This window comes from Sturnus vulgaris, chromosome W (assembly GCF_052056855.1).
Source record: "Sturnus vulgaris isolate bStuVul1 chromosome W, bStuVul1.hap1, whole genome shotgun sequence".
Taxonomy (NCBI): domain Eukaryota; kingdom Metazoa; phylum Chordata; class Aves; order Passeriformes; family Sturnidae; genus Sturnus; species Sturnus vulgaris.
This window is the reverse complement of record NC_142282.1, coordinates 27,521,173-27,534,648: the sequence shown is the minus strand read 5'-3', so window position 1 is coordinate 27,534,648 and position 13,476 is coordinate 27,521,173. Positions and strand designations below refer to the sequence as shown.

At 44.5% G+C, this 13,476-nt stretch overlaps 1 protein-coding gene across 1 annotated transcript in view; it reads left to right on the top strand.

Moving 5' to 3' along the window:
- LOC148220063 (SET-binding protein-like) overlaps positions 1-12,603 on the top strand; it is a 39,425-nt gene extending 26,822 nt beyond the window's left edge. Inside the window, 1 exon segment of the mRNA XM_088155773.1 lies at positions 12,170-12,603. Within this exon segment, the coding sequence (XP_088011899.1) occupies positions 12,170-12,603 (434 nt within the window).
- The last annotated feature ends 873 nt before the right edge of the window (positions 12,604-13,476 follow it).

Here is a 13,476-nt window from a genome sequence, read left to right as displayed (position 1 = left end):
TGCGTTGGACAGTATTGCCTCAGGGCTTTACAGAATCTCCCAATCTCTTTGGACAAGCCCTAGAAGAATTAATGCAGTCTTTTGAGTCACCAGAAGGGATGTGATTGTAGCCCGTTCATTTAAAAAAAAAAGGTGTCCATATTGTACTGAGTTGTGGTGGTGTCATTCCTATGGTGGGTATCCCCCATTCACATTATGTGTTCAGTGTAGAAGAAATGAATGTAAGGAAACTATTAAGGTACTTAATACCCTATCAGCACAAGGAGAAATCGAAATTGATGATCATAACTGGTAGGAGTTATTCGAGAATGGAACAAGGAAAAAAAGAGAGCCAGAGCAGAGGTATTGGCAAAAGAGTGTCAGAAAGGGTTGTGTATACCGTGCTGTTACTGCTGTACCTCGTACTGGAATGTTAAAGCTAAAAGCTGGGACAAAATTAAGAAACACTACCAAAAGAAAAAGACAAAGTGGGAGACCCCAGGACATATTCCCTGCTGCCGAGAAGATCAAACAAACCTCGGCTACTGGCAGCAACCCTGTAGGCCTTGAGGGAGGCAGAGGGATGAAAATGGTCATGGGAGTCATCCTATTGCTAATGATGATAAAAGGAAATAGTGCTGATGCTTGTTCCAAGTGTTACCAGACAATTAGGTACGGGGATGCACGGTATCCATCCTTACCTTCCATACACATATCAATTCGGCCTGCTATAATAAACACATCATGCACTATTATGGAAAGAAGTTACTGGGTAGCCACCAATTTGGGAAAAAAGGGTGGGCTCCATCGGCATACCAAAGTTGCCCCGTAGGAGAGACATACCTCTGCTTCACAAAAAAAGGCTTGTGGGGATATTCAGATCAGGGAGGAGTGCAAGATCACTACAAGGAGGAATTGATTAAAAAAAATATAACTAAAATGTTCAAAGGAACAAGGTCAAACCGTGGGGGAAGTTTTAACTCGTATAAGAAAATAAAACAACAACTCAGTGCACGGGACTTGCCCACCTTGGGAAAAAATTTATTTGTAGAATTAATGAAAGAAATCACTACTGAACTGAACTTAACTCACTGTTGGATCTGTGGAGGAATGCAGATGACTGAACAATGGCCATGGAGGGGGGGAAGGATTAGGGCCAGAACAGTTGTTACAGTGAAATCAAACAGAAATATCAAGGGGGAGTGTGTGGGAAATTTAATAATTCTGAATGCTGCTTAGAAATGGATGATAATGGTGAAGTAATTACTAAAATTGCAGAAGAAATAAAACGAATAGCCCATGTACCTGTACAAACCTGGAACTCTATGCTTAATGATAATTGGTGGAATAACCTGTTGAGGGGGAGCTTGGTGGAAAAAAAATAGGGTTTATGTTAACATGTGCATTATTAGAACTGCTGTTCATCCCTTGTCTTGTTCCATGCTTCATTCAACTAATCCAGTCAGGGGTTCAAGGAATGCAAGTTGCTACAATAACAATAGACCCTGAGAAGGCAACAAAATTAATGGCAGTAAATTAATTAAATCTAGTACAAGGGGTACTGACAAAATTTGAAGCCAGAACACGAATCAATATGATAAAAAAAAAAAGAAGTGGGGAAATTGTGATAATTTTTGAAAGATCGGTGTTAATCACAAAAGCATTGGGGTTTGTATAAACCAGAATACTAAGCTCTGAAGTGAAGCATGGACACTAGATAAAGGAAATTATATGATAAAATCATTCTGTTTAAAATCACCTTGTTATGGTACATTATGTTATTTTATGTTTTATTGGTAGATATAATCTTCTTACATCTTGACTGAAGGTTAAGTGTTGCTATAGTAACAAGCTGACCCTCCCCCAATGTCCTGATTACCAAGGCTATCCCATGACAACAATACAAGGGGGAGGGGAAAGAGGACATATTACAATAGCATAACTATACATCTACAAAACTTCTCTTAACATACACATAATATTTATCCCTTAATTGTGAGAGTCAGCCTTCACATTACTCATGTATAATAGCTAATAACATTCTCATGGCTTTGTTTTAATGATTGTTATGGGTTTAAGCTTCTTAGTGAATTTTTCCCATTGTCACCATCAAAGAGGGAGAAGGAGGGTGTGATGCCCCGAGATGGATGGTGGGTGATTGAGTTATACAAAGGAGTAGCTAATAGCCCTCAGATACCAAGACAATGATCCATTATTTTGATACTGAATGATTTTGGAAAATTGTCAGAATACTTGAAAAGAGCCAGTGAAGTTATATTTCGTGTAATGTTTTAATTCATTTTCTATTTTAACTTTTGATTGAGACAGTTCACATCAGTAAGGAAAAAAAGTGCACTTTGCCTTTCCCTTTCAGCTTACGCTTGTGGTGAGAAACACAATGTTTAAATTCTTAGTTTGGAATAACTCTGCCCAAACAAATAATAAAACAGATTTATCTGTAAGATAAAGACCTTGGAGCATTCTGTGAAGAATGTTTGAAAGATCAAAACATTACAGGTTTCTCACCATCGATGGGAATTGAGCAATAAACAGAATTAACTAGATCTGGCAGAAATAAAACAATTTCTAAGAAAAACAAATTTATCCTAAATATATTGTTCTCTTTTCAGTGTTATATTAAGTAGAAAATTACACTGGTGCTAAACTAAGTAATTGGTACCAGCTCAAAGAATTTCAACAAAGATGAAGGAGAGCTTTTATGTATAAAGTACTATTACCAGAAAAAGGCTTCAGAGTAATTTCCAATTTTAATTCAATGGCATGTAAAGCAACAAAGAATAAGTTTGAACTGTCTTGCATGAGTTATGAAACATCAAAGCCTGATAACTGATGTAATACATGATGCTTACTTGGCTCACAAGCCTAAGGAAGCAATCCTTTATTCCAGACATTTCAGATGAAATCTCATCCAGATGAATACTCAGTGACAATTGTAGTGTAATGAATTTTCAGCCTGAAATTAGTTTGCAGTTAAGATCAACTTGGAGATAGGACCAAAGATTTAATCAACATGGCAGGTGCCAATCCTTATGGAGGCAGACTAAATGACTGCCTAAGATTAGATAAATAACTTTTAGGTAGCTGGAATATGAGATAAATCCCATCCTCCCTTGCCTCTTTATTCATCTTCTGCACTGAGTACTATCCATCTTTGCAACAGCACCATCAGAGGTACCCAGCAGAAAGACCTTATAATCCCAGTTGGCAGAGAAGTGCAGGGGGAATTTCCACTGTTATTAAAACAGCATTCTCTGGGAAAAAAAATGTCGAGTGTTCTTTTAGAGTTTGATCTTCGCATTCAACCATCATCCTAGCAATTTTTTCCTACTGACTTTTATGTTGAGTTTCACTTGCCTGGAGAAACCCACACTGAGTTTGGGCTTCCAATGAGATGACTCCTCAGAGTACTTCTGCCTGAAGGACCATGCTTTTTTACTTGGAAATTAACATTAACTGCACCTGCTTTGTAGCCCACCTTCAGCAAGCTAGTACTTTTAAGGCAGGCATGAAGGCAAGGACTGTCTCCAGAATATTGCAATCTGGTTTAATTACAGAGGAGTAAAGAGAACTAACTCTCTGTGAATAAAACAGATTGAACCATTAAAGGTTCGAATATACTCAAAAAACGTGATTAAAATCAAAGTTAGATGTTGATACCAAAAAATGTATGTATTTTATTTAATAGCAGAAGAGGCAAAGAGAGAAAAATAAAAGGGAAGAAAAGGAAAGATAAGAAAGAGAGAGAACAAAAAGAAAAGAGAGAAGAAAGAAAAGAAAGAAAAAGAAGATGTGTGTGCTGTGGGGGACGGAGAATGACAGAGATTAAGTAAACATATCAGATTTCCATGGGTCCCAGTAACATCTCATTGCTCCCCTCCATCTGGTCTTCTTGGTGGTGAGGGTTCCCTGCCGAAAAAGTATAGAATTCAATGGATTAATATAAATTTGGGCCAGGTGGGAACACCCAGGTGTCTCCCCTGAGGAGGGGGCAAGTTTGACACTGTCCCTTGCAAGACTCTGGATCTGTTACATCATCTTGCATCACGTGCAGTTCTCTGGTGCAGGGTCTGGGGATCTCTTTGGGGGGGAGCCTTTGATGGGCCATGACACTGCCTCTGCTGTCCCTCATGTGGATGTCCCATAGATCTGGCTTTTCTCAGGGTGAAGGGGGCAGCTGGGCTGGTCTACACAGCAGATGATGGACATTGACTGCCTTTGACCAGAGGTTGTGCCACACACCCAAAACCTCTCCTCCTTCCCCATTTGGTGTAAGGGTCTGTGCAAGCTTGGGAGCAGATAAACCTGAGGCTGTGGCCACCACCCCAAAGGTGCTGAGTTAGGCCATGCCATGGATGATCTTCCAGATGCTTTGAACAATAGTGTTATTTTCCTTATCTCAAGTTGCATTGGGTGGTTTAACTCACAGCTCAGGACTTCAGTCAGAGGCCAATCCAGGGTGGGCTTCGGTGGTGCAATTTTATTATACACTTTTGGTATAACAGGCAAAAGTCCTTCATAAAGGTGTTTAAGCCATAAACCATAACATTTCAGTCTCCAACACAGGAAAATGGCAGACTGGCTAGGTGGCATATGACTGAGGAAAAGACATCATGTTTGTTATAGATGAGTATTGTAATGGTTGGCTCTCACAATTAAAGGATAAATATTCTGTGTCTGTTAAGATAAGTTTTGAGGATGTATATGTTATTGTAATATATCCCCCCTAGTACTCTTCCCCTCCCCCTTGTGGTCATGGGATAGCTGGGTAATCAGGGCATTTGGGGAGGGCCGTCATGATACTACACCTAACCTCCAATCAAGATGTAAGAAAGTAGTCTCCACCAATGGACGGCAGAGAAGGAGTTAACTGACAAGACTTTGGGAGGGCCTAGGGGCATAAAAATCAGAGCATCCATTTTGTGGGTGCGCACATGGTAGTTTATTCCTGGGCTCTCAGCGCTGCTCCTTCTCCAGTCCTTTGTTGAATTTTTGTTAAAGTTTAATCAACCTTTAGTGAGTATCGTTTCTCACAATTTGGGGACTCGTCCGGGATATATACACCTCGGTCCCGTGGCTCTAGGAGTTTTCGAGAGGTGTGCACCCGCTGTGAGTTTGGTGGCTCAAAATCGATTCCTCCTGGGACCGTCAGTGATCACAGGTCAAAACCCCAAGGACAGCAGAGGACTGAATAACGAGAAAGAAGAGGGGAAGGTGAGTACCATGGTATCATGATTCGTCCGTAATTTGTGTGTGTAAATGCCAGCTCCAAGCAAGTAACACATGGGATCCATTCTTGCTCCGTTGGAGTTTACAGGACATTAGAAGGTTGGACATATAGGGCTGGATGAGTGGTGGAGAAAAGCTGACCAGGGACCCTGTGGCTCGTGGGAAGCATGTAATAGAGGGATTTAGGGAACTCAAGACCACCTGGGAACGTCATGTGAAGAGTTATGGAGTTTACGTGTAGTAGAAGAAAGTGGGGCCCCGCCTGGAGAGAGCCGTGTGTCTTTCTCAGCTGAGCAGGGCCAGCGCTGGCAGCGGGAGGCGTGCGCCGCCCAGACAGAGCTTCATGTCTTTTGCGGGGACCTATTGAAAAGCGGGAACCCACGCCCGGAGAGAGCCTTCCTGACTTAGGCAGCGGTGGTGGCAGACCTGTGGGTGGCTCGGGGGTTTCCCGGACGGGGCAGAGGCTGTGGAATGGGGTCTCCCGAGTGGGAAAAGCCACTCCTGAGAGCTAGTCTGTGTAGGTGGCAGCCAGAAAACCCCGCACAGTAAATTTCAGTTTTCATTGACCCAATCTAAGGATCAGAAGCTTGGGTTCTGCCCGGGTCTTGGGGGGGCTGCGGGCTCACTGAATAGGAGGCAGCAGCGGCAGTGGAGTCACAAGCTGCACAGGGTTTCCTGGGCAGAGGCGGGAACCGCGGACTGTGGTGTCCCGAACAGAGAAACAGCAACTGGGAGCTGGTCTGTGTGAGGTGGAGACCAGTAAGAAGCCAGCACAGTAAATTCCAGTTTTCGCTGACCCAGTCTGAGGATGGGGAGCTTCTGGTTGTGCAGGGGTCTTGGGGGGCTGCGGGGTTCGCTGGCTCGGCGGCGGAGGCAGCGTGCAGTTTGCATGGGGCGTCGCTTTTGTCAAGGGCTGCACTGGTTGTTCCAGGGTCTCGGGGGCGCCAGGCCAAGGAGGAGAGGAACGGTGGAATTGACCCCGTGGCACAGGGGGGTCCCTGGATTGTAGGCGAGGTGTTTTTGCTTTCCAAGAGGAAGGTAAGGGTTTTTTTCTTCTTTCTTTTCCCTTCTTTTTTCCTTTTGGCTAATTGGGAGGCGGGCCTTTCTGGGAGGACCTGTGGCTGGTGGACGAGATAGGATTGGGGACAAGTAGGGAATCCACCGGGGGTGAAGGAGGAAGTGAAGAGATACCAACAGGAATACCCCCAGATAGCCCATTGGGAAGAAAAGTAGCTAAATGGAAATATGACCCCAAGACCAGAGATAAGGATGAGCTCAAAATAATACAGCACTATATGGTAGAGTGGACTAAGGGGGAAATTAGGACTGATCATGTGCACCGGACAAGTGCAGTGGTTTTGGTTTGCCAATTTGAAACTTCCTGGCCAATGCACTAATTTATGTTGAGGGTTTTAGTGTTAACAGTATTACCAGTGCACCTATCAGAATTATTTACTCATTTCCTGCTGTGAGATAGAATTAGGAGGAAGGCAAAACAGGCTCAAACTTTAAAGGGTACAAAGAAAACTTTTATTACTAGAAACTATAAGGAAAAATAATGAGAATCAGAATAAAACTTTAAGAACACTTTCTCTTCCCCCCCCAACTTGTTTTCTTTCACACCAACCACATACAGAAACAATTCAGTCAGTTTACCATCTCTAAAACAGTCTTTCACTAATTCACTTGGGAGAGGAGACTTCTCTCTTCAGTTTATGGAGATTTCTCCACAAGAAACAGTTTTCTCGTGGCCTCGATGTCACAGTGATCAGCTGCCCAGGAGAATGAAAACCTGATCACTATGTAAAAATCCCTTCATCTTTGAGACCAGGAGTCTTTCTTCTTCCCTGGGGGGAAGCAGGGATTTTCATCTCCGCTTTATTCAAACTTACAGGATCACAGCCATTTTAACATTTGCTTAGTCTAGTACCAATGCTTCTGCTCATATCTACAGTTAGAACAATCATATCTACCCCATAATATCTATGTGTTATAGGGAAACAAGAGTCTCTTCTCCATAGCTTAAAAAATGAGAAATTTCCATCCACGCCTCTCCTCTTTTCCTTATCTGGGACCTGACTATTCCTTTTGTCTGACCTCAGTGTTTTCATGCTGTTTCTGTGAGTGTCTTCATCTTGGTCTTCTTTCACTCAGGAGAGAGAACAAAGTATCTGCAAGTCTCATTCTGGGCAGTGAAAGAGTTCATATCTTGTCCGGGCCTGCAGATGATCATGTGATTTCTTCTGGGCCGTGGCTGGGAGCTATTTATGATACAGAGTCTTTTCAGCAGCTGTGCTGGGCTGGACTAAGATCTTAGCAAGGGCCCAGCCAGAAACAGCAGTGTGTTACTTGGCTGCATTCCATTCAGGGGCTCAGCCCCCCTTCCCCCCCCCAGCCACAGGGGCTATGGCAGGTAGGCCCAGCCCAGCCCCCACCAAACTGGAGCATTTCTGCCACGCTAGGGGAAGAGGAGGGAAGCAGTCAAGATTTCAGCGGCCAATGGCCTCCCCTCCTCCTGCCCTAGCAATCACTGGGGCCCAGCTCTGCCAGGATGAGCCCCCCTCCTCCCTGGTCCAGCATTGCCCGGCCGCACGGAGGGGTAGGGCCAGGCTGTTTCCTGTAATGCGGCCAGAAGGGAAAAAGAGCTTTCCCGGGGTTTTTCATTTTTACACGTGTGTTTGACAAAAACACCTAAGCTTTCTCATTGGTGTAACAATGTGTCAGTATTAAAAATCTGACACAGATTGGTATTTGTCAGGTTCAAACAAGGTTGCCCAGGTCTTGACAGGTAAAAATTTCAGGAAATCTTTACAAACCACCACATGGAGGTATGGGTCGCATGAAGGGTGGCTATGTCGGGCTTTAAACATCTATGTAAGAGCTAAACAACCATTCATTAAGGAAGAGAGAAACTATGCTGCCTGCTAGGAAGGGGAGACTTCGCCCTCGAGGGTGAGTGTGTATAAAGTATCAGAAAACAAAGAATGAAACCCGTTAGACTATTTGCCTCCTCCACCACTGTTGTAACTCACTAGATGTATTGAAAATGGTAGATTCCGTGACCCCTGTAGTGTCCTGTGGTCTGGTCCCTCTCCCCTCTGGCCATGCTTAGTTGGCCGAGATCCAATTTCCCCCCACCCCCTTACAGACCCTAGAAAAGACCTATGTCCCCTGACCTCACCCTCTTTTCGCTCCTGGAAGACTACATGAAATAAACCTCAATTCTCCCCAGGGGGGAAAGAGCCTCTTTTGTTATCTTTTATTCACGTCCATGTAGTGGACCCCAGAGGCTTCATCCTAACATCTGAGGTAGTCAAGAACAAGGGTGAAGTCTTGGGGGAAGCTACACACCACCGCTAACACCAACTGCACCTCCTTTATCCCCTGATGGGCCTAGTCAAAATACTAGGAACCGAGTGGCACAATGAGAGGTAAACAGGTCAGGGGACAGGAGTCAAGCAATGGGATTATATCCTCTGAGGGAAGTACCACCGGGTGGGGCTCAGGGAAGAATTGGGTTTATAACTGTACTACTCAATACCTCTAATGTGAGTATGTTCAAGAAAGAATTAAAAGGATTACAAGAGGAATCCCTTGGACTAGCATAAGAGTTAGATCAATTTATGGGGCCCAATATTTATACATGGGAAGAAATTAAATTGTGGTTTGTAAAGGTTTCCTTCAGAACAGTGAGAGGTTTTATTGTTTAATTTTATTATTTTTTTATGCTTCTGAATACTTTGCTTGTTAAAAAAACAGGTTTTTCCACTTTACTCCAAGGAAATCTTTTACCGAACCAGTTGGGAGAGGGGTCACTTGAATCTGCTTTTCTAGAGGGATTCCTTTAGGAGCTTCCTCCCAAATTTGCCCTAAACCAAGACAGTGCATATAATATGTACTGGTTTGAAAGCAAAACCAGTGAGAGACCCAAGTCAGTAATACAATTTAATAGGAAAAAAGAGAAAAAATAAAATACATGCAATAGTACAAAAGAAAACCACTGACAGAGTCAGAATACAACCTGACACCCTGCTAGTTAGGGTGGTGGTAGCATTCCAGATGAAGTGGTCTTGTTGAAGTAGTGATACTGTAAAAAGGTCAGGTAGCTCTTGTCCTCTGGAAACCAGTGGGTAAGGGCTACTTTGGTGTTCCAAATCTCAGTTTTTATCTAGGTAGGAAATGCTTGGCTCCTGCCCCTGGATGGAGCATTTCACAATGGGATGATGTAATTTTATCAGTCATGCAGTGGGACTCAATGACCCATTAACAGAAGATATCTTCCTGGAGGAAGAATGGGTCGTGGAAAAGATAAAGAACACTGCCCCACCTGGTTTCAACAGATGGTGATAGAATACATACTTTAGGCACATCTTTACATTGTAACATTGTAACCCAGGACATAATCTACCCCTTATTCTATTACCATCTACATCATACCCAAACCAATACCCTCTTACAGATATATATACATATAAAATACAGAATGAAACCGTACACACAGTTCTCACTTAAAATTAGGTCTCCTTGCGGTACACAACGGGTTTCCCCATCTTTCTGCATTACCCACCAAGTGTAACCAGGTCTTTGAGCAAAAACAATCCCACGGATTGGTTTGCCTTTGCCTGTGGTGGGATTAATCCAAACAGTGTTTCTTAAAATACTTTTTATATGTACCACAGGGACTTTGTCTTCATCCACTGTGTACAGGGGTTCAGACTGGGCAGGACCGGCTCAATTGATGGACCCTCGGGTGTTGATTATCCAGGTGGCTTTTGCCAAATTCATTTCTAAATTTTTGAAGGTTCCCCTACCAAGTGTTTTCAGGGCAGTTTTAAGAAGTCCATTGTACTGTTCAACTTTCCCGTCAGCTGGCGTGTGGTAAGGGATATGATATATCCATTCAATGCCATGTTCTTTGGCCCAGGTGTGGATAAGGCCGTTCTTGAAATGGGTTCTGTTGTTTGACTCAATTTTTTCAGGGGTACCATGCCTCCAAAGGACTTGTTTGTCTAGGCCCAAGATGGTGTTCCGGGTAGTAGCATGAGGTACAGGGTAGATTACTAACCATTCTGTGGTTGCTTCTACCATGGTCAGTATGTAGCGCTTGCCTTGGCAAGTTTGAGGAAGGGTGATGTAGTCAATTTCCCAGGATTCCCCATACCTGTACTTCAACCATCGTCCACCGTACCACAGTGGCTTCACCCGCTTGGCCTGTTTGATTGCGGCACAGGTTTCGCAGTTGTGGATGACCTGTGAGATGCTGTCCATGGTAAGGTCCACCCCTCGGTCACGGGCCCATCGGTATGTTGCATCTCTCCCCTGATGACCAGAGACATCATGGGCCCAACGAGCTAGGAATGCTTCTCCCTTGTGCTGCCAGTCTAGATCCACCTGTGATACTTTCACTTTGGCAGCTCGGTCCACCTGCTCATTGTTGTGATGTTCTTCATTAGTTTGACTCTTGGGTATGTGCGCATCCATGTGTCGAACCTTCATGGTCAGTCTCTCTACTCAGACAGCAATGTCCTGCCAAATCTCAGAGGCCCACATCGGTTTCCATCTGCGCTGCCAGTTGGCCTTTTTCCAGCGATCCAGCCATCCCCACAGAGCATTAGCTACCATCCATGAGTCAGTGTAGAGATAGAGCCTTGGCCACTTCTCTCGTTCAGCAATATCCAAAGCCAACTGGACGGCTTTTAGCTCTGCAACCTGACTCGATCCATCTTGTCCCTCGGTAGCTTGTGCAACTTGTCATGTGGGGCTCCATACTGCAGCTTTCCATTTCTGGTTAGTGCCTACAATTTGGCAGGAACTAGCAGTGAAGAGGGCATATCGTCTTTCTGTCAGAGTATAGGCTGGCCTGTACTGGTCAGTTAATCTGACTACTGATTGGATAAATAGCCTGGCTGAAAAGGCCAGCCCCCAAAGAACATAGATAGGACAAGTTTAGAGAGAAACAAGGATTTAATCCAATGAGTTCCAGCCCTGGCTGCAGACAGCTATTGGTCAGAGGGCTGGGCAGCCTGACCTGGGAACCAATCACAGACGCTTGCCCGGGAACATTGAAAGGGGTATAAAAAGCGAGGTCAGAACTCAATAAAGGCTTTTGTCACATAGATCACAGAGTGTGGGGTTTTTCTGTCTCGGATCCCACGCCGTTCGAACTCAACATCTGGTGAGCCCAGACTTGATCTGGCATAGCCATACCGCCGCGAGCGGGGGAGACAGACCGTCCACAGAGACGGTGGACACTAGCTGAGAGCGAGGGGAATTCTGGCCTATAGTCAGAGATCTACCCATAGAGGCAGGGGGGACACTGGCCAGAGTCAGGAATACGTCCAGTAGACGAGAAAGACACCCAAAAAGAGAGGCGACAGGATTGGACCAGAGCTAGAGCGTCCTAGAGATGGAGGAAAACTTCAGCCGAAAATCTACAAGAAAATCATAGGAAGCATCTTTTCTACAAACACGCATCCAGTTATACAGGTATGGACAGAGTTTTTGGAGGAGTGGAAAATTGAATATGAAAAAGAATTGCTTTTTGATTTAATACTATGGACAAAAGAAAAGGGGGTGGAACCGACTGTAGAAACTGCATTAAATACAGACTATTGGACTAAAACTGGAGAAGAAATACTAAATGCTGCCTTAAAAAATGATAAAAATGCAATTAGAGTTTTAAAGCCTTGGAAAACTATCTTAAAGCTGATAAAAGAGATAAAAGCTGATTTATCCAGCAAAAGCATGGAAGAAAAAGTACTTACTCTATGCAGAGAGACTTTACTGGCCGATAATTTCTCAGTTGCCAGCCCAGAGACTCTAAAAACACCCCAAACTGCCGCGGGAGACATCAGAGAACTATCCCAAAATGGTGGCGGCCTCATGGCCGGGGGAGAGGGAAAGGAAACACAGCCTCCCTCTTGGGACCTACTTTTGCCCCAAGCTCCACCCTGGTGGGTCGTGCCTCCTGTTCTGACCACGCCTTGGTGGGCGGTACCTCCAGCTTCGGTCCACCCTCCGGCGGGCAGGGCCCTGGCCCCAGCTCAGCCTCCAGAGGGCGTGTCTCCGCCCCGGCAAGAGGGCGTGGCGCCGCCCCGAGTCGTCATGGAAACCCCCACCGACCCCCGAGCCGAAGCGCGCCGCGATGACGTCACACCAGGAGCAACACAAGAAAAACCCCGAAGTGCATCGGAACAGACGAATGCCAGCACCAAACCCCGAAAACGACTCCAGAACCGAGAATCAGCCCCGATCCTGCTGGAGATAAAGCACCCACAGTTTCTCCACACCAGGAGCCGAGCACAGAACAGCTCCAAGAGGTCTCTGCACAAAGAAACAGCCAGCACATCCCGGAAAAGAACACTAGCTGCACCTTGACAGCCAACCTTCTGACAGAAGCTCCAGCCCCATTAATGTTTAAATCAGATGTCGTCTCTTCCTGGGACCCAGTAATCTTCTGGTCAGAGGTAAAACAAAAGGCGATAGAATGTGGGGATATAGAAACTGCTGTATTAATTTCTGTGCCAGTGAGTTCAACAGCACCAGGCAGCCGGCAACAGGGGGATGGGACAGTTGAGGCTTTCCCGGTTAGTAATGGAACAACACCTAATCAACATGTACCTTTCAATTGGCAAATCATTTTAGAGCTACACCAGTTAGCCGATAAGCATGGGTTGGGATCTCCTGCTGTGATAAATATGCTTAAACTCGTAACTTATAGTGAGCTAACACCCTATGATATGAAGCAAATTGCAAAGTTACTCTGTAATCCACTACAGTATATGATATTTGAATCGACCTGGAGAATATATGTAGAGGAGCAAGAGTTGCAAAACTCGAGGCTATCACAGCAAGATCCATGCTTTGGGGTGGGGGTTCCCCAGTTGCTGGGAGTACGTCCCATGGAAGATCCTCAAACACAAGCATGCTTAAATTCTGTGATATTAAACCAGGCAAAAGAATTAGGAATGAGAGCCCTAAATAAGGTTACAAACATGTCTGAGCCAACCCTAGGATATAGAAACATAAAACAAAACCCAAATGAACCATATATACAGTTCATAGAGCGATTGCAAGATACCATGGAAAGATAAGTAGATAATAATGATGCAAAAAATCTAGTATTGCTACAATTAGCACGAGATAATGCGAATGAAGACTGCAAAAAACTCATAAATGCATTGCCCAAAGAAAACCCATCGTTAGAAGAAATGATTAATGCATGTGAAAAATTTAAGACTGCAGCTCAGG